A 20,910-nucleotide genomic window follows, 5' to 3' on the forward strand; every position below is an offset into this window, starting at 1 on the left:
AGAATTGAAGGAATCATTGTGATAATATATAAGATCTGGGGAAAATGGAAGGTTACTTTTTACTCTGATCCAGAATGTAAAATTTTATATAACATGAAACTTTAGAATGAGATTAATACTAGGATCAGAATATGTTAACGAAGGATAATAACACTTCATTAAGAGGTAGATGGAGGTGATGGGGAAGTTGATTTATTTTTTATGTTTAATGGTAATCAAGACAACAATTAATGTAATTGTGATTGTGATATTATTTTTACAGTTGTTAAAATTATGAAGAATTTATAGTTTTAAAAAACCAATAAAAATTTATATATATAAAAAAAACTCACTTTGTTCCCCTGGGGCAGCGTTGCATCTTTAGTGATGTCGAAGATGCTTGCCTGTCTTTCCCCTTCTTTTTTTTGTTTTTGCACATGCACACCAGCGTTGGTGCAATGGTGTGCTTTGCTTGGCTGCCATTCTCTACAACTTCCTTGAGCCCTGCAAAATTGACCCCTCCGTTACTCTTTGTCTGCCTGCTTCCGGCCTTTGGTGCCCCTTCCAGTAGTGCTCACTAAACTTCCTTTGGTTCTTATCTCCATTTCTTTTTCCCCCAATTCTTTTTATTTTTAAAACTATGTAGAACAAACTAAACATACAATACATAACACTATCACATACACAACACATCATAACACTGTACAATTCAGTACAATATGTTAACCCAGATTTTGCCAGGGTGCACTTACGGTAATACATATGATATCATTATAAGTTCTACCTTATAATATAAAAATCTTATGATAACACTCCAATCATGATGACTGTATTTTACCTGTGTCATATTACCTTGCTTCCCCCCCATCCATTGATAATTGTTACCAACTTGAAATTTTTCATCAGGGATTGTTGAAGGCCTTACTCATATATTATTATATCTAAGCATTTTCATCATCAATATAATACATACAGGATTTATACCTAATAACTATTTTTTGCAATACTAAATCTTAGAACTAACCAGTTTTCTTACTATTTATGCATACCTTACATAACATATAAGTAATACAGTTCCCTTTTTTTTTAACTTCACTGGATCTTTTATTTACTAGATTTGTCAACTTTGCCATCACTATGTATTCTGCTAATTTATCTTTAAATTATGTCTGGACATTCTTCTAACTTCCACTTTGATGCAATAACAACTCTTACCACTGTAATCATATATCTCGCCAGTTCCTCCAAAGACTCCATAATAGCATAATATCTTCACTTCTTGATCACAAGGGAGAAGTGTGTGTGCGTGGGGGGGGGGGTTGGTGGGTGCGTGTCAGCCCAGAGAGGCAAGAGTCTTCCCCCCACCCTGGAGGTTGCATGCCGTTTCAAAGCCCCGTCCTAAGAGCTCTTTTCCCAATTGCAGACTCTCAGAGGGGAGCGAGAGAGGGGGTGCACCCTTCTTTGAAAAGCCCCCGAACCTCTTCCTCCTCCTCCATCCCCTTTCCTCCTCTCTTGCCTTGCAACCTGCAAGGAAACAAAGCATTTCTGTTGGAGGGACGATCTCTTTAATGAGAAGCATCTATCCAGCCAGCCATGGAGGAGGAGACAAGGGTGTGTGTGGGGGGAGAGAGTATCTGTTCTCCTCCCCACCTTTTTTCCCCCCACACACACAAGAAATCGGAAGCCGGACAGGGTGATTTGTGACGCACGCCATCTTAAACTTTCCCCCGCTCGTACTCTTGCGAATGCCTCTGCCTCGGAGGGTGCTCGCCCGCCCACTCAATGCCTCAAGCCCAGCCAGGAGTCGGATGGGTGCTTTGGGGCTTTGGGGCCTGACTCCCTCAGCCCACGCTCCTCCTCTGGCATGAGGAGGCTTATTCAAATGCTCCTACGTTGCTTCATTAGTCTCAATGCATATTACCAAAAAATTGATGCTGGAAAGTGGCTGCTAGGAGGAGAGGGAAGGGAGATGGGCTGCACAGTGGGGCGGAGACAGGAATAGTGTCTCCAGCATGTCCATACCTCAGGGAAAGCTTTATTGGAAATGGAGTAATAACATACATCATCATATAAGTGGTTGCACAAAACATGGAGATAAAACATTTGGAAACTGTATCCGATACCAAACAGAGGGAAAATAGTGTGGATGCAAAAAAATAAAGCATTTCATTAAATGTTACAAATAATTAGTGCAGAAATGGCCAGTGTTTGGCATACTTAATTCTAGGCATACAGTAGTAACATTCTATGAGTACTTTATTAGTAGAAATTAAAAGCTACAGGTTTGGGCCCCTTAAGATATTTGTGAAAGTAGATTCTTCAGGTATCTGATGAGGCAAAGGGCAAACTGGGGTAGAACTACACATTTTGTGCAATGCAAAAAACACTGCAAACCACTGAAAAGTGGTTGCTTTTCTTGGGGGAAAGTGGTTTTTAGGACAACAAAGTAGGAGCAGAGAATATAGGAGCAGGGACGAGGGTGGCTAACTCTTTCACACCCTTACCACTGCTCCTCTCCCAATTGCTACTCCCAAAGCAGTTTTGCCCTAAGAAAAAACCTTTCTAGCTTTTGTTACATACATATGCTTATAATGTGTATTTAGGTCATGATTGTTTATTGTATCTGGGGGACCCTAGACTCATTGCCCTCTAGGGACCTGTCCCAACAGACAAAAAAACTCAGCCCCATCCAGGGCACTGACAGCAGAACTGGAAAGGCAACAAGAAAGGAGGAGCAGAAAAGCTCTGGTTCCTCTTGACTGCCCTTGATGTCCTCTCTGGATACAGCAGTTACAGGGGGGCATGCTTAAATGAATACAGGCAGCCAGACGCAGGGGATAGACCTAGCTGTGTTGCTCTGGCATTAATAGCCATATATAGACAGGAGGAGAAGGAAAATGACTAAACTGCGGCTATCATATTTTGGTCACGTCATGAGAAGACAAGAGTCACTAGAAAAGACAGTCATGCTAGGAAAAGTTGAGGGCAGCAGGAAAAGAGGAAGACCCAACAAGAGATGGATTGACTCAATAAAGGAAGCCACAGCCTTCAGTTTGCAAGATTTGAGCAAGGCTGTCAAAGATAGGACATTTTGGAGGACTTTCATTCATAGGGTCGCCATGAGTCGGAAGCGACTTGCTGGCACTTAACACACACACAGAGAAGGAAAGTGGGTGGGCATGAACCCCTTCACTCCACACTGAGACCCTTTGCAGGAGGGAAACCAGATAACCCCTAGAGAATGAGAAGGCTATTCTGCAGTACATTCCTCTCAAACAGCGCTAGAAAACTTTAGAGCTTTAAAGCATAATTCAGAGACAGTTTTAAATTAATTTGTCTAACACTGCTGTGATTTAATGCTTCTGTGTCTTGTCACAGCATCTTTTTAATGCATTTGTAATTTAGTGTAATTAAAGAGCTGTAATTGTATTCACACTGAGCACATTTTGTACTGCAAGTGATGTAGCATGAGTTCCTCTTTGCATTATGAGTGACAGTTTACTGAGTCCCAGCATGCTGTCGGCAATATTTGTGTCTGGAGGCCCAAGCAATACTGCTGCTTAACTGGACATTGTTGCTGAAATTCTGTACTTTAATGCAACTCACAATTGTTAGACACGCTCTCATGCAAACACATTCTGTGTGTGGATGTTGCCATTAAATGCTACTTCATGATAGGTTTCCTTGGTGCCATATGTGGCAGGAAAAAGAGAGTTAGGAAATTGCATAGCTTTGTGTGTGAGTGTGTGTACCATCAAGTCTCAGCTAACTCATGGCAACCCCATAGGGTTTTCAAGGCAAGAGATGTTGGGAGATGGTTTGCCATTGCCTGCCTCCATGTGGACTGAGAGAGTTCTGAGAGAACTGTGACTAGCCCAGGGTCACCCAGCAGGCTTCATGTAGAGGAGGGAATGAGTTAGTGCTCCTTCTTCCTCAGCACTTCTCTCCTACTCACGTCTACTGGAAGACTTTTCTTCTTGTAAACAGGGCTGTCTGGTTACTATTGTAAACATTTGTGTTTAACACATAGTTTTAGTCTTTCTCAAACAATGCTTAAAAATCCCAATTAAGAAAAATTTTAAAAATCTATAAGCCAGTTCAGATGCTTCATAAATTCTTCCGCTTGGAACAGATACATGGATGGTGTAATGTATGACACTTTCTGAGATCCTTTTAATTGGAGATGCCAATGACTGCCCCTAAGTTCTTTGTGTACAAATCATGTGCTTCCCTTATTGCGCTATTATACACATTGCTTTCATACATCACAGAACAGGCTGTGAACTCCAGAGATCGTATGATGCAAAGATGTGTAAAATTTGCAGACATGGAGGAAGATAATCTTGCTAGTGGGTGGCAGATAGGAAGCTAAGCTGATATCTTTGTCCCACCCCCCATCCTGATTGTGTAAGTAAACCTACCTATGGGTTTTAGAGGATAGTTATGTTCGTCTGCAATAGAAAACTAGATTTGAGTCCAACAGCACCTAAGAGACCAACAACATTTTCAGAGTATAAGCTGTTGAGAGTCAAACCTCCCTATGGGTTGGATCCAAACTAAATTTACCCCTAACAGAAGGCACTTCCATCCGCATAACAGAAATGTGCTGCCTTCTTCCCTCCTATTGCAACCGGTCAATCTCCCTGAATGGCATGAGGGACAAATCGGGTCTACAGCAGAAAGGGAGAATTAGCAGAAATTATACCTCTTCTTCCATTAGCAGAAAATTTAATCTGGATCCAACACTATGTGAGGTCCCATGAGTAATTAAGCATACATTCAAATATTCAGGGGCCGGGGATGTGTACTGAGTTTTCCCAGGACAGGGTAATGGTCGTGCCAGGGGGATTTGAACATCCTTTCTTTAAAGCACAGCATATTGCTGTGGCCTCCTATACACAGATCAGCCCTTAAAGTTAACTTGCAAATGTTGTTGCCGAGAGCCCAGCTTAAAATCCATTTGAATATGCAAAAGATGCAATTGAGAATACGTTTTCCATTACTAGCACATTGTCCCAGCAAAAATATGTCTGCATCTCCTTCTCTTCTTCTAGGGTCCACCAGGTCGTCCTGGTCTTCCAGGTGCTGATGGCTTAGCAGGACCTCCAGGTACCATGTTAATGCTACCGGTAAGTTTTCCTTTGCCATTCCATTCTATCCTTTCCAGAAACAAATGGGAACTTCTGGGTTGAATTATTAACCGCTGAGATTTTTAAAACTGGTCATCTAGTTCTAAACTGTTGAACAAAGAACAAAAATTAAGAAATCATGTCACAGTACAGTGATGTAGCCAAGTGGAACTGTGCCTGAAACTTTTACTGCATTTAGACCATAAAATAAAATCTGCTTTTTATCAATTTTCTTAAAATTCTTGCAGAATGTTTTCATGGTGATGTCTTAAGAGTGGACATTTTCCTTTATTTGGGATATTTTAGGATTGCAAATATCAATTTTAATTAGGGGTATGCACTTTGAAAAAAAAACACAGTATTTTTCCCATCCAGATATCAGGGAGCAGAAAAAAATATTGGTATTCCTGGTTACCTGGGTTCCAGATAAGGGTTTGGTATTTCAATCTGTTTTTTGGGGGGGAGATTCCAATATTATTCAGCTCCATTATTTCCTATTCTGAATATTTTCAGAGAGGTGAAAGGGCTGTTTTTTTACACTAATGGTACCAAAATTGCAGTGGAGCTGCTGATCCCTGTCCTTTAAATAAACCCCAACTTCAAGAGGTCCAATTCTTTGGGCTCATGAATAAGGCGCTTGCAGTCATTCTTCGTTGTTTCAGAGGGGGAAAAAACCCTCCAAGTATTCTCCCGAGCAAACTGTAACCAAACTCAAGAACAACAAAGCAACCATTGGCCAAAACCCTCTGAAAGCAGACAAAACTAACAAGTGCAAAGAACCAAAGCAGAACCATGGAATTCCAGCAGAACCACAAGCCAAGGTGGCAAGCCCAACAGAACCAGTGACAATCCACAAAAACCCAGAAGAACCACAGACAGCCAGTCAAACCTGTAAGTCACTGACAGACACACATTACCATCAGTTCTCCCTAACATATGATCCTGTTTGAAGTGAGGTCTCCAAAACTATACACAATACTCCAGGTGCAGCCGGACCAATGCAGTGTACAGCAGGACTATGACATCTTGCAATTTAGATGTTAAACTTTTGTTGATAAACCCCAATACTGCGTTAGCCTTTTTTGCTGCAGAATCACACTATCTACTTATATTTCACGTGTGGTTTACCCGTACCCCAGATCTTGCTCATACACACTACTACCCAGAAGTGTATCCTCCTAATTGTGTCATCTGCAAATTTAATGATTAGTCCCTCTACCCCCTCATCCAGATCATTTATAAAAATATTGAAAAGTACTGAGGGTTTCAATAATAGCAGGAATGATTCCGCTTTAGGCTTGTCATGTTTAGGATTGCCGGTTATTGGCTAGTGTCTTACAGATTTGACAAACCATATTCTGTCAGGTTTAGAGGAAGGAGAGCAGGTGTAATTAATACCAAATGCAATTTGAGGCTGAGGTTTTAGTTAAAGCATACATTTTGAACATGTATCAACATGGTAAAAAGTGAGCAGCAAGAAGGAACAAATAAAAATGTGGGGGTGGGGAGGGAAAACCACCTGGGGGGAGCAAACCCACCCAGCAAGTAAGTAAGGAGAGACAGTTTCCTTTCTTTTGTTTTGAGATAAGCCCTGTCTCAAGGGAATCTGAAGTGACTGCCTGTTTTCAGTTAGTCAGCATACCTCAGGAGTTTCCAGCTGGTCTGTGCCTTAACTTCAGATATATATTAAGGGTAAATCATTTTGAGTGGGTGAGCAGGACCAATAGCTTTATTTAAAAAAAAAAAAACTTCTTAGAAAAGTAATTTATGTTCAAAAGTATCAGGAATAAAATACACTGTCTCTTCTGACACCTTTCTTGCTTCTCTCCTACAACTGGACTTTCTTAAAAAGCCACAGTGCTTTTCATTCATCCTTCTCTTCAGGTCTGTGCATTGCAAGGTAGAAAAAAATGCTTCTTTTTCCTAAGGAAGCTAATCTCTTTGTTATCTTGGACAATGAATGGCTATTTCTAGTGTGTTCAGTTTTTTTTTTAATCTTTCCATACAGTTCCGTTTTAGTGGAGGTGGTGAGAAGGGTCCACCAATCTCTGCTCAAGAGGCTCAAGCACAAGCCATTCTTCAGCAAGCCAGGGTAAGAATTAAATGGGGAGAGATGGGGGAGAGACCATCAATGTCTGATAGGAGTGATGAGTGAAGAAGCTTCATTCTCTGACACTGTGATGTTCCAATAACATTCCAGCTTTTCCACATATACATGCACACTGCCCTCCACAACCAAATGGAGATGGTTCAGCGGATAGCTTTGGACCAAGCAGGTGTGGGTTCAAATCTACCCTTAGCCGTAATAAGCTTGGACAAGTTAGTATGTTTCATCTGAACTTACCTCATGAAAATTGTATAGGGAGACCATGTGCATTTTCCCCTGAGCTCCTTGAAGAAGGGACAGGATGGGGGGCGGGGGGAGGAAAAGAAGGAAAATATATGAAAAAGGACTGGAATGTTCCCCCCCCCCCATTGCTCTCAGAGATTCCTAGAATTGCCTTCAGGTTAGTGTGTTTTGATATTATCTAAGAGCTGTCTTCTTTTATGTATATCAGTCCTCAGACCACAACCCTACCTCTTAACAAGTTGCTGAATACCACTTGCAGCAGGTCACAGCTGTGGCCTATTAATAATCTTTTGTTCATGACACTTAACTATGAACCACAACTAGCTCGGTAAATATCATCATTAGGGTCTTTTTTTCACGGTAGACTTTGCTTCTGTTTTGCCACGGACTAAAAAAAACACACGATTTAAATGTTTTTTTCATAGCCGCGATTTATTCCTGTCAATCTTGATGCAGTTTTGGTTTTTCATGGGAACAAAGCACGCTGTATTTGACAACGGTTTGGTCTGTCCCTTTTGCAGGAGGCCTCCCCTTCCAACATGCTCATTGTTTATGCCTGCCCCCAGCTCCGCCCCAACTCCGCCCAGCAGATTACCTTGTGCGGTTCACCAGCCCCAGCGCAAAAAACAAGCACCAGTCCCTCTTGTCTTCTCCATTTTTCTTCCACCCTCACTCTGTTCTGCTTTTGGAACAGTCAGATTCCAAATTGGGAGGAGTCAAGGCAGCGCTTTCCTCAAAGCTTCCCTCTATTTTCTATAGGTGTGGAACCCATTGCCCTGTAATGATAGACAGGATTGGGGGGGGGGCAGGAATTGCACCAATGTGCCCAGAGAAGTGTTTAGCTGAAAGTGGGAATGGAGGGGGGGAGAGAGGAAAGAAGGCCCCTGGCTTGTGCGCCGGCCATGATCCGGCCACATTGCATTGTGAGAGACAGGAGGGCTCCTAGCTTGCGCGCCAGCCCCGATCCAGCCAGTGTGCATGGCGGGGGGGGGGAGAGGAAAGAAGGCCCCTGGATTGCGCGCCGGCCGTGATCCGGCCACAGTGCATCGAGAGAGAGGAGGGAGATAAGAGCAGGCTGGCCGCCCCTCTTCAGAAGAGTGATGGGAGGGAGTTTTGCCTTGGGTTTTCCGCTCTCAGGATGCACATTTTTCCCATCCGATTTCTCAAAAATCCCCCCTCCCCACTGGGGTAGAGGGGCCAACAGCCCCTTCCCTTGAACATCCCCCCCACGGGTCCAGCTACCCTAGACCGAGCTGCCACCACCACCACCCCCAGCGCGCGAGGAGCACATGGCGTGGCCCCGCCGGTCTCCCCCTGGAGCCGTCCGTACGACGTCCCCCTGGGCTTGGAGGTGTGGGCCCAGCTCCAAGGCCCATCCCGGGCGAGGGGCGGGGAGGCGTGCCTCCTGCCCGCCCGCCAGCCTCTGGAACGGAGGGAGAGAAGTGCCAGGACTCTAGGCAGGCAGGCAGGCAGCAAAAGGGGCGTTATTCTTGTCTGAGCGCGGAACTCCCCCAGCCAATCACTGTTCTTGGGGGAGGAGAAAGGAGACGTCAAGGGGAGGGACAGCGGAACCAAAGCAAACATTTTTTCATGGGCATCCGAGCAACAAAACGCGCTTCTACTGGAAAGTACGGATCAGAAGTGGTTTGGTTTGCCGCTGACATAACGCGGCTTTTATACCTCTATCAGGGAAAAGCCGGATCTGCAGTGAATAACCAAAATTTGACTCCGACGCAAATCAGCGTCGAAACAGCAGCAAATCATCGTGAAAAATTCCCCTTAGGTACTTTCAGCAGTTAAGCATGCTTTATGTTGAATTCTGTTCTTTTTTTTTTCCAAATCACAGATTGCTATGAGAGGGCCACCCGGACCTATGGGACTCACTGGAAGACCAGGTCCTGTGGTATGTTAAAAACAAACAGTCATGTCCAAAGCAATCACTTTAGTGTGTTATCCCGGTTACAGTATCACTTTTTTTCAGCAAGGAGTTTTGCGGGAATAGTGAAAGCTGGAGTATCTCTCCCTGTGCTTAGGTAGAAGATGTTTTCTGTACATAAAGTTCAGTTGAGCTCAGTGGAAGAAGTATGTTTAGGATAAAAGCTGGGGAAAGTGTAGAGAGATACAGAACTTAGGAAGAGGCCCAGAGTCGTCCACCTCTGCTCCTTCTTCCATTGTTTTTCATAAACAGGTTGTTAGTGATAACAAATTAATGTTGAGGATTAGATAGCAAGCTTCGTTACATGTCAGACAGACAAGGGTTAAAATTGATTGTATTGATGCTGACCAGTTCAAGAAGGTGATGTAATCTCCAATGTGTCAAGTAGCTATTGGTCAGAGAGGATCAGTTGTAAACATGTTTGTGGTCACGTAGCCACAATCTGCATATTATTGCTTTCTTCCTTTGTTTAGAAGAGAAAGCAGTACCCAGTTACTTTTTGAATCTCAACCAGAGAGGATGGGGCAACTCTGTATTTTAGAGATGCCATGTGCTTAAGTTTAGAAACTGCCAGATCTTTTCTGGCGCGTATAGGAAACTAGTAGTAAGGATTTCTTGTTTTAACCTCCAGTAAACCCTACCCTATTTTATAGGGAGTAAAGTTTTTGTTTTTGCTAAGACAAAGGACTTTGTCTGTTCATTGTGTGCGTCTGCTTTATTTGACTTTCACCACCCATGATTATACGATCCATAATCCTCTGATAAAAGAATTTTCCTAATAATTAAGATACAGGACGGAGCCATAGAGGCCAGTTCCCCAGCCTCTATGTAGACTTTATGATGTAAGGAGACTGTTGCTGCCACATCCGTGAAACGCTGGCTGATTAGAACTCATTCAATACTGGAGCTCCACTCAGGAATCAGAACAGAATTTGCCTTGAGTGCAAGCTGTATCTTGTGTAGCGCTAGGATTTTTACCCATGATTGTATGATTACCCAATTATATTTGTTGCTGAGTGAAGCCTAACACGACAGTCGCCCTATGCCCTAAATCTGAGCAGGGGAAGAGGACACATGTCTCCAACATTAAGGTATCCGAGCCAGTAAAAACCTTGTTACCTTGTTACCACTGGCCAGTGCTATGTAGCAAAACTTTCACCCCCCCATGTCATCTTCAGTTGTCCATAGTTACGTATGCTTAGCTGTGACCAAATGTGTATGGAAACGTGCATTTGGGCGTGTATCCAAATGCATTGACCATTGATCATACCCAACTGTGCTTCTGCATTCACATTCTGCCACAGCTCAACCACAGCTCAACTGGATAAGGGTGAGGGAACACTGACCCAGCTGCCCTGCCAATGAGGAGTGATTACCTCTTCCCCTAACCCAGGGGTCGCAAAACCGCGGCTCGTGAGCCGCATGCGGCTTTTTGGCCCCTTGAGTGCGGCTCGCGCAGTGGAGGAGGAGGTCCCCGGCTCGGCTCGCATCTCGGGCAAGAAGGCGCACCTCCGCTCCGTGCCCCGCGCCAAGAAGCTCGAGAAGCTGGGCGTCTACTCCGCCTGCAAGGTACCGGCCCGGGGTTGGGGTGGGGTGCGGTGGAGGGGGGGGGAGAAAGGAGGGAGCCCCCTCCGCCGCAGCTCCTGCAGCCTTTCAGGGATCCATTGGCCCTCTATTCTCCGCCCTCTCCACTTCCTCCTCCTCCTCCCGCCGGTCTCCACCTCCCCCCCACCAGCACCAAGGGGGTGGGGGCTCAAGGACACACCCTCGCTGCAGCAGTGGCGGTGCTCTGAGGCGCTTGCCGGCCGGCCCCGGCCTTCCCTCCCTGGCGGTAGCGAGGTGGCGCCTTCCGTGCCCGCCAAAGGCGCAGGCAGCCGCTCCCCCTCGCCTATGCGCCCAGGGCGCGCCGGTGCGGAGCCGCCCCCCCCCTCACTCCAGGGAGGCCGCTTCTCAAGCCCAGGCCACGCCGCAGCGTCTGGCCGGGAAATGGGGCAGAGGGAGGTCCGGGCGAGGGCGAGTGGGGCCGGCCCAGCGCCGGCGGCTCTCTGCTGCACCTGGGCGCTGTGCCTAGCAGGGGCCGGGCTGGGGTCGTCGGGGGCAGGTGGCAAAGCAGAGCCGGCGCGCCGGCGACATGTCCAGCCCCACCGAGCCGGGGCCGGCTGCTGCTCTCACGGCCGCGCTGCTTGGGGAGGGGGGGGCTGCTCCCGGCTGCTCCTTCCCTCTTGGCTCCGATGCCAGAAGCGACTGTGGCGGTGTGCGGGAGTCGGGGGCAGGGGGGCGCGTAGGGCTCAGGGCCGCCAGGAAAGGCCATGCTGGGCTGCCTTTTGTGAGGATGTCTCCGTCTCTCCCCCCCTCGCATTGACCTCCTGGAAGCGCTGTTATGCATTCGAAATAGTCTCAGGGGCGGTGGGAGAGGGGCAGAGGGGAGGAGGGTCGCTGCCCGCCTCTGCCCAGGGAGCGGGGGGGGGGGAGCTCGACGCGGCCGGGCTTCCTCTGGCGGGATTAGCACGTGTGAGCGTAGCTCCTGTTCGCTTGGGCACAAAGGTTGGGTGTGTGTGTGGATTGGGCCCCACTTTAAAGAGTGCATAAAGGAGGTGAATGGAAGGGAAGAATTGGTTTTTATACGCCGACTTTCTCTGCCATTTAAGGAAGAATCAAACCGGCTTACAATCGCCAATAAGGCTCACAAGGACTTAGGCCCAGAAAATGTCCAGGAATATTAAATGAGAAAATAAGAAAAAGATGCCTTTGATCATGCACAAATTGCCTTTTCCACCCTGCTTAGTAAGCACAAGCAGTCCACTCATATCAGGAAGTAAGGACTGGGGAGTATAAATTTCAGGTGAACACAAGAAGAAGAGTTGGTTTTTATATGCTGACTTTCTCTACCTTTTAAGGAAAACCAAACCAGTTACAATCACCTTCCCTTCCTCTCCCCACAAAAGATATCAAGTTTTATTCAGTGTACCTATAGTTTAATTAAGACTTAAAACTTTAATTAAAGTTTATTAAGTTAATAAACAGTGTACCTACCTATATAGTTTAAGTTTAAGAAATTTGGCTCTCAAAAGAAATCTCAATCGTTGTACTGTTGATATTTGGCTCTTTTGACTAATGAGTTTGCCGACCACTGCCCTAACCCGCTGCAAAAAAACTGTCACTTTCTCAAACAGGTGTGAAAAATCACTGAAAGGTGGGTGCTTTTTTCAAAGGATGCAAAAATGCCTCTGGTGTTACTTGATCCCATGATAATTATTTCTTTCTCCATGCTTATGACCTCTTTATCCTAATTCTAGCTATAGCCCCAACAAGAGCAGCCACCCATGTAAATGTTTTAAGAATATTTATTTGCAAAAAGGAATACCAAAGTGTACCTTTTGATTCTCCAACTGGATATATTTCACATAATGTGTGTGCCCAGTTCTTTTATAGATAGATCTTAATTATATGCACCATTTTCTAAAAAAAATAATATGTGTGACGTGTAGGGTTCTAATCTTGTTTTCATTGTTGTTGATGCTAAAACTCCTATTGACCTCAGTTGTCAAAACTGTACCCTAGAACTCCTATCCTCACTGAGAAGTTTAAGGAAATTCAGCACCAGGTAACCCCTGTTCATCTATGAGGTCTACAACAGGTATTTTAGACAGTTTCATATATATAAAAAATCCTCCACCCCAGATGTCTTTTTTATACCATTTTGCTCAACTTCACTCCAGTTTGCTTCCTCCATTAGCCACTGCTTTGGTGTCAATTTTCTTTTAAGTAAAGAAGGTTCAGCAGCTTCTGGCTATGTGGTACAGCCAGCTGGAGATCATATACCCAATATGATAAGGACATGATGCCACATAGCCATATATGACTTCATGATAATACCATGAAGTTAAATTTCAGTGAAAGCAGTATCTCCTCATCTCTCTCTGCATGGGAAAACAATTTTGCTCCAGCTTTGGAGGCCTCGTGAATTATCTCCAAAACACAGAGAGTGCATTGCTAAGGAAGTTAAACTGTCTACAAATGTTTGTTTGTTTTTAAAGAAAGAAAAAGAAGCAGAAATTGAGTATTTAGCTTGGATGACAAGTAGAAGAACTGTGGAGCTTTGCAGCGGCCGGAGGCGCCACTGTGGCAACTCCAAAGAGGTTCCCCAGCCACCAAAAGGCTTTAAAAAAAGCCTTTTTAAATGTAAAAATTGAAAAATGGGGCATTCCCCCCCTGTAGAGAACAGCGAGGCTGTGCCAGGAAAAACCTGGCACAGCAATGCTGTTTCAGAGGGGGTGTTCCTGGGCTGGAAGGGGTCAGGAGGCAGCCTACCAGCGGCCCCGCCCCCCAGAAAGCCCCGGGAACACCTTCCAGGATGCCAGCATGAGCCCTTGTGTTGGTAGGAGGCTGAGCTGGCTTCCATGGGCCACGCTGCCATGCCAGTCCTGAGGTGCCACTGCAAGTGGCACTATGCCAGCATCCATGCCGCTTTGCACTTTGCAAGTGGCATGGACACTAGTGTAGGGGGCTGGTCACCTCCTAAGCCCATTCGGCCCCCATGCTCAGGAATGAGCTCTGACAGGATATACATTTGACATTTGCCAGTCTTGTAGCTGTCCTTGAGCTGTGACCAAAGGAGCATTCCAGCTCTACAGTTGCTAAATCACCTGAGTAATTTTATCCTAATGATGGTTTCCTCTTTTACAAAACTGATACGATGCTGACAGAGGTAATCAAATACCTCACTTAAATGCTACCGTTAAGCAGTCACTAGCTTTTAAAAAGCTCTCCGGGTGTATTTTCAACAATATAAAATTATAGTTAGTACATCGAAGATTATAAGCTATGCATAAAGCCGGTAGTTTTCCAAAGAACCTCAGTAATTACATTGGGGGAAAAAGAACACATACACAGGAAGGGTCAAGAGGAAGCATAGCATTCAAAATGAATGGATATATTTACCTCCTAAAGCAGTGTTCAGTGTTTCTGAAAGGCAAGACCAGGTTGGTCATTATTGGGCCTTTATCGTAATCCCTAGAAATCTTTGTGTCCTGGAGCATGGACTGCAGATCCATGATACAGCACTCATGCTGGTTGGTGCCTGGATTGGCGATCTCCTTGGAAACCCATATTAGTGACTTTAAGTTCCATGATTGAAGAAAAACACAATATAATAGCAATAAAAATAAAATAGAGTGAAAGGGGATCTTTAATCTCTTGCTTCCCACAGTGAATACCAGTACAGGCTTGGCAGGGCATGATGCAGACAAATGGGAAAAACAATTTGAGGTTTATAATATAGGGAAGGTTCTCTGAAAAAAATCGATATTTTCGCCATTGGCTAGCAGAGGTAGAGCACATTGCCTGCTACTTGCCATATATGAGCCCGACTTGTGTCGGGAGAGGGTGGGGTATAAATTCAATAAAAAATAAATGGGATTGAATTATTAACTGGATGAAGTGAATGTCAGCGACCCTTTCTAAATTCAAATTCCTTGTTAGCAAATGTTGCCAGGTAGGGTCATACAGAAACAATTGTAGGGTGTTTTTGTTGTTGTTGTTGTTGTTGCAAGAATCTGCTGAAGATTTTGTGCGTGTGTGTCGAGTGGGGGCCTGACTCAGTGGAAGAGCATCTGCTTTGCTTAGAGGAGCTCTAGGTTCAATACCTGGGACCTCCAGTTAAAAGATCAGGTAGTAGGTAATGTGAGAGATTTCTGTCTGGGACCCTGGAGAACCACTGCCAGAAAGGGTAGACAGTACTGAGCCTGATAAACTAGTGGTTTGGCTCAGTTTGAAGCAGTTTCATGTGCCCTTTTTTTCCCCAGAAACAAAACTGATCCTGCAGAATGGAATAGAAGTTCTCACATTTTTCACCCACCCGCCCCCGTTCTTTCCCATCAGCAGAGCTTACACAATTGTCTCACACAAAAGTAAGGAAGGAGTGATTTTGACCCCTCCCTCCTCCCTCCTTTGGACCTGCATGGCTGTTACTCTACGTACCCTTGATCCAGGGAATAAATTCCCTGAGGATCCCAGAAATGGTTGCTGGGGGAAAGGAAAGTCAGCAAGACTGGTGACTCACAGGATCCAACATATATTCTATTTACTCTTCCATTATGTAATTCATGTCCCCTTGTGTATAAATATTACAGGTATGCATGCAGTAATGGAAAAGAGATTGTTCTCTACTTTCATTACTTACAGTGGAACATTATAGTAAATTGCTTTCCCTCCTTCCTATAATTCTTGTTCTTTCTTGCATGTAATTCCATCACTATCCCATAGTTCTCCAGGTGGGAGAACCTTTTCCTTTGGCACCCATTCATTGCTTCAGTTCCACATTATCAGGATAACCTTGTGGGCAGCCACTGATAGCAGAGCAAACCTCCAGGTATCTTGTGTCAGAAGGTGGCTTCCAGCCTGGCTGCCACCTCAATGTCCATCACCAGAGGTGGCTTCGTTCCTCGTAACGCTGAGTGAGAGCCAAATAGCAACATCCCAAATCTGTACAACATTTATCAAGATACAGCTTGAGTTATCATCTGAGTTTAGTTGTGTTTTTCAAAGTAAGACATACTGAGGCTTCTTTGAAGTAAAGGGATTCAGAAGAGGCCTATACAGGTCATCAAGTCAAATGCAAGACATTTCCCCTGCCATGTCTCAATTTGAGCTTATATGTTACTTTGAACTTGGGGGGTCAACATTGTATTGGTCTATTTTTATAGAATTGAAATCTTTAATTACAGAATTTAAATGAATTTCTTAGTGCAGTCCTTAACACATTCATCTGGCCTTGTTGATTTGAATAGTTTTATTCTTAGTAACTGTGAGGTAATAGCTTACATCTCAGTCAATGCTCAGTATGAGATAAAGTTGTGTATTTAAAAAAAACTTGGTACAGGAACTGTGTTATTATCTAATTTTCTTTTCAGCCACTAGGAGGCTTTAGAAATCCAGTTGCTCTAATTCAGAACATTGACAAAAAATGATGAATTGTTCTTATTTTTAAGTCTTCATTTCTCTATACCCCTTGATACGCTACAAAGAAGCCTGTACTGAAATAAGAAACCATTTCCTAAACACACTTGCAACAATTATAAGCTTACAACAGCACTGTGATTATGTTTTGGAAACCCAGATCATAATTACTGGCTCTTTTGTAGCATGGTTCAGTGTAAGGTATTAGCTATCACATACAAATGCCTTCATGGCTTTGGACCCACATGTCTGTGAGACGTCTCTTCCCCATACTCTGCCATGATAGCTTCACTCATCTGAGTAGGACTTTCTGCAGGTGCCAACCAGCAAATGGACAAAATCAACAACTGCCCATACATGTGCCTTCTCCATTGTGGCCCCCACCTTGTGGAATGGTCTGGATGAGTAGGTCCCATCCTCCTGGCTTTCCATAAACTATGCAAAACTGAAATAATCAAGGGGTGTTCTACGCAGTAAATAGAGTTGCACTGTACTAAATATTTCACTAAGTTACTTGGATAAATTATTAGGGATTATGGTCTGTACTATCATGTATACCTTGCTGAAACTAATATCCTACTATGTAATTTAATGTGTCATGTGAATACTTATGCTTTGCTTCTGTTGTGTTCTTAGACTTTTGGTTGGTTCTACCCCCTAATTCCTATTTGCATTGTTCATTCAATGTCCGATCCTGCCAATTGTATTGACTTACTGTGTTGTAATTCGCCTTGAGTTCAAGTGAGAAAGGCAAAATATTAATAACGTAAATTAAATAATAATAATCTATGTTGGTAGAGAAGATTTACACAACCATGAATCTCTTATGCTTCATGCAAACGGCCATCAAGGTGATTGACTGCAGATTGGATATTAAAGCAGAGGCAAAATCATCTCCTTCAGGTGGGGCCATCTAAAAGGCCATTCTGTGGGGTTGCCAGCTCTAAATTGGGAAATACCTGAAGATTTGGGGGTGGAGCCTAGGCAGGGCAGAGTTTGGGGAGGGAGGGACTTCAATTGGGTATAATGCCATATAATCCACTTTCCAAAACGGCCATTTTCTCCAGGTGATTTCTGTTGCCTGGAGATCAGTTGTAATGGCAGGAGATCTCCAGCCACCATCTGGAGATTGGCGGTCCTACCATTCTGGCAAGTAGCACTGTGTGGCACATGATCATCTGGATTGCATATTTCCAACACTACAAAAAGACTTCTAACAATTCCACCTTATTATGTTGGCCAGAAGTTCACATGTAATAACTTTCCCCCAAAGCCTCAGTCTTAATCAGTTACTTTGGTGTTATCTTTCTGCCGCATTGCTGGTGTAATTCTGGTGAAATGCCTTGGATTTATTTGTTTGTTAGTGTCCACTTTTTAAGTTAAGTCCTCCAGTGGCTTAAAAAATGCACCATTTTCTTTTTCTTTCCCTCTATTCCTAACAAGTTAGTCTTTTAGAAGCATAGAGTTGGAAGGGACCACCAGGGTCATCAAGTCCAACCCCCTGCACAATGCAGGGCATTCACAACTACCTCCCCCACCACACCCCCAGTGACCAGAAGATGGCCAAGATGCCTTCCCTCTCATCTGCCTAAGGTCACAGAATCAGCATTGCTGACAAATGGCCATCTAACCTCTTCTTAAAAACCTCCAGGGAAGGAGAGCTTACCACCTCCCGAGGAAGCCTGTTCCACTGAGGAACTGCTCTAACTGTTAGAAAATTCTTCCTAATGTCAAGACGGAAACTGTTTTGATTTAATTTCTTGCTGCTGTAGATCAGGTATTTTTCCATTAGTGTCTTTGGTATAACAGGGGTTATGTTAGAATCTATTCCCTTTCTCTTAGTGTCTTAAGTGTCCTGGGACCTGTCAAGAAAAAAAAAAGGTACTTACTAGATGTGACATCAGTTCTTATTGTTTGGATATTAAGAAAGGATGATACCCATCAGGTCACTATCAGTAAATTCTTTAACTATATAAAAATGTCTAATGTGTTATTTAGCAAGGCAAAGGTATCGTTTGATTCTTGTGGTTAAAATATCACTTAAGCAAAGCTAAAAGAATGTTTTACATTTATCATATAGGGTGGTCCTGGAGCTTCAGGTGCCAAAGGGGATGGTGGAGACCCAGGTCCCCAGGTAAGATGCTGTCAGTGCAGCTCTGCAAACACGTTCCTAGCAGTAAGCACTATTGCATGCATCTCTGTAGACCTGCTTAGGATTGCTCTCTGCATTAAAGTTCAGCATATCAGCACAACCTATCCCAAGTATGTATTAGAGTTATAGAAACTGCCGCTCGAGACTGCTGTTTCAGAGCCTTGTTTGCCTTGCATACAAAAGCCATTTGTTTCAGGAAGATTAGGGTTATAAAATTGGCCTCTTGTGGTTTTTCCCTGCATGCATTTCTGCAGTCCTGAGCACTGACACTGCATATTGCCACAGATAAAGAGTTTTTGCTATTGCTTTAGTTCTCCTTGCTCAAATTAGTTGGTGTCAGAGCTAATAGAACCCTGAATGGACAGGGGAGAATTTGCAAACTGTTCCTTTATACCAAGAATTCTTTACTGGTTCTCAGTTTGTAGAATCCAATAGTAAGATACTTTGCGTGGGTGCAGCTACTGAGAGCCACCATGGGCCTCCAGGCATCAATTTCTTCACACCCAGAAGAAGATTAGAACAAATAACCTGCTACTAACTCCCAGCAAGACCTTCCCTTCTTCCTTGGACCCCCAGTGCAATTCAGGTCCCAGGAATTTTGTACCTCTAATCCATCCCCTCAACAACTCTGGCTATGGGTTACAAAGCCCAGAGTAGACAGAATGTCTTTTCTCCCTCTGTGTAGATTGTGCTCTGTAAATAAATGGAACATCCTGACTTTTCATCTTTCACAGACTGATTTCACTGAATTTTTCAGACTATGCAGTGATACTACTGAAATTGATATACTGATAATCTGGGTTTAAACAGCTCTCGGTGGCCTCCTAATTCATGTGGAAGGTTGCACATCAAAATCACTTTGGGGTGGATAATTAAGAACATATTATTATGGCACTGCTGATTTATCTTTAATGGTTGTAGTCAGCATATCTTGCTTGTTTTCAGGGCCCTCGAGGTATACAAGGTCCAGCTGGTCTTCCTGGAAAACCTGGCAAACGAGTAGGTATTTCATACTTCTAAATAGCTCAGGTGGGGTGAAAATATATTTCATATACACTGAACACACACACTGAACAGCAGTAAATGTACTAGTGACACTGTGTATTTGGCATTCAAGTGCTTCTTTTTTCCCTCTCTAGGGTCGTCCAGGTGCTGATGGTGCTAGAGGGATGCCAGGGGAACCTGGTTCTAAGGTAAGCAAATATAAATATTTTATAGCTGGATATTTTCCTGATTTGTTTTAGTTAGAAACCAAATTTCTTCCTCCTGGCATACTAACATCACTGAATTGGAGCAGAGTTATGCTCAGAATTAATTGCAACTAATTGATCATAGTAAAAAGTTAAGGATCATTCCTTAATGTCACAGTTCTGGCTATTGCTGCACATTTATATATACTGTCATAGCTTCACAAAGAAAGAGTCACGGTCCAGCAGACCCTGATGAATACAAGAACTAGATTGACTCACTGAGCACTAATAGGGCTGAGTTTCCACTAGTACCCCAGACTGGACGAAAGCCCTGGGAGCTCTTGCACATATCAGTTCATAAAAATAACTAGGATAGATTGCTTACACAATTTCTTTTGGTAAGAAGACTGTCATTAGTTTTACCAAATTAAACTTTAAATGCATTCATAATGGGTTGTCTCCTACCAGTTTTTCTACTCAATCTTGCTAGTTTCCCATTCACTGCACTACACCCCAGTCTTATATGGCTTTTGTCCACAGAGGTTGCACAATTCCTGGTATAGCCATTTTTGAGTCAAAAAGGTCCACTCCTACCACTTCCACCCATGGAAAGCTAGTACAATCTATTGGAATGCTTGCAATATATGAATAAAGTTTCAGATGATTTCATCTGATGCTTCCATTTGTATGGGCATCAGCCATCCCCACAATGGGTGCTGGGAAAGGAGGGTTCAGTGAAACATTTTCCATTTTCTCCCTGCATGTTCCTTGGGCATGAATTTATTGTATCTTACCAGTTATTACTCCTAACAGGAGGCTCATCCATGCTCCCATATGTTCTGGGAAAGAGTCAGTGTCAGACCAGGACCACGTGGAGTAAAGGGATAGCAGGATGAATATGCTGGAGAGACACAAGATAGTCCTATGAAAACCAGTGATGCACTGCATTATGTACACACCCCTTTTTCCACAACCAAAATCATATCCATTAACCTGTATTCCATTTGTTTCCTATGTGTTCAGCCCAGGTGGGGATGGATTGTTCTCATAGATTGATCCTGCACTTATGGTTGAGGGTAGCAACTGGTTATGACATCAGCTGGCCACCCCTTCCATCTGCCTTAGTTCCTTCTGGGGTGTTGCTTCTGGTCTCCTGTGGAAGCTGTTGGGAGCCACCTGATGTGTCAATCCTCTCTCCCCCAGCAATACCAGCCTAG

The 20,910-nt window shown here is 44.0% G+C and overlaps 1 protein-coding gene across 1 annotated transcript in view; it reads left to right on the forward strand.

The window, feature by feature from the left end:
* The window catches only part of COL11A1 (collagen type XI alpha 1 chain), a 440,246-nt gene that overhangs the window by 238,798 nt on the left and 180,538 nt on the right, over window positions 1-20,910 (forward strand). Inside the window, exons 2-6 of the mRNA XM_056844241.1 lie at window positions 7,117-7,200; window positions 9,305-9,361; window positions 18,432-18,485; window positions 19,449-19,502; window positions 19,643-19,696. Of these exons, the coding sequence (XP_056700219.1) occupies window positions 9,311-9,361; window positions 18,432-18,485; window positions 19,449-19,502; window positions 19,643-19,696 (213 nt within the window). The 5' untranslated portion in view covers window positions 7,117-7,200; window positions 9,305-9,310. The remainder of the gene's footprint in view (window positions 1-7,116; window positions 7,201-9,304; window positions 9,362-18,431; window positions 18,486-19,448; window positions 19,503-19,642; window positions 19,697-20,910) is intronic.

This window comes from Euleptes europaea, chromosome 2, assembly GCF_029931775.1.
Source record: "Euleptes europaea isolate rEulEur1 chromosome 2, rEulEur1.hap1, whole genome shotgun sequence".
Lineage (NCBI taxonomy): Eukaryota > Metazoa > Chordata > Lepidosauria > Squamata > Sphaerodactylidae > Euleptes > Euleptes europaea.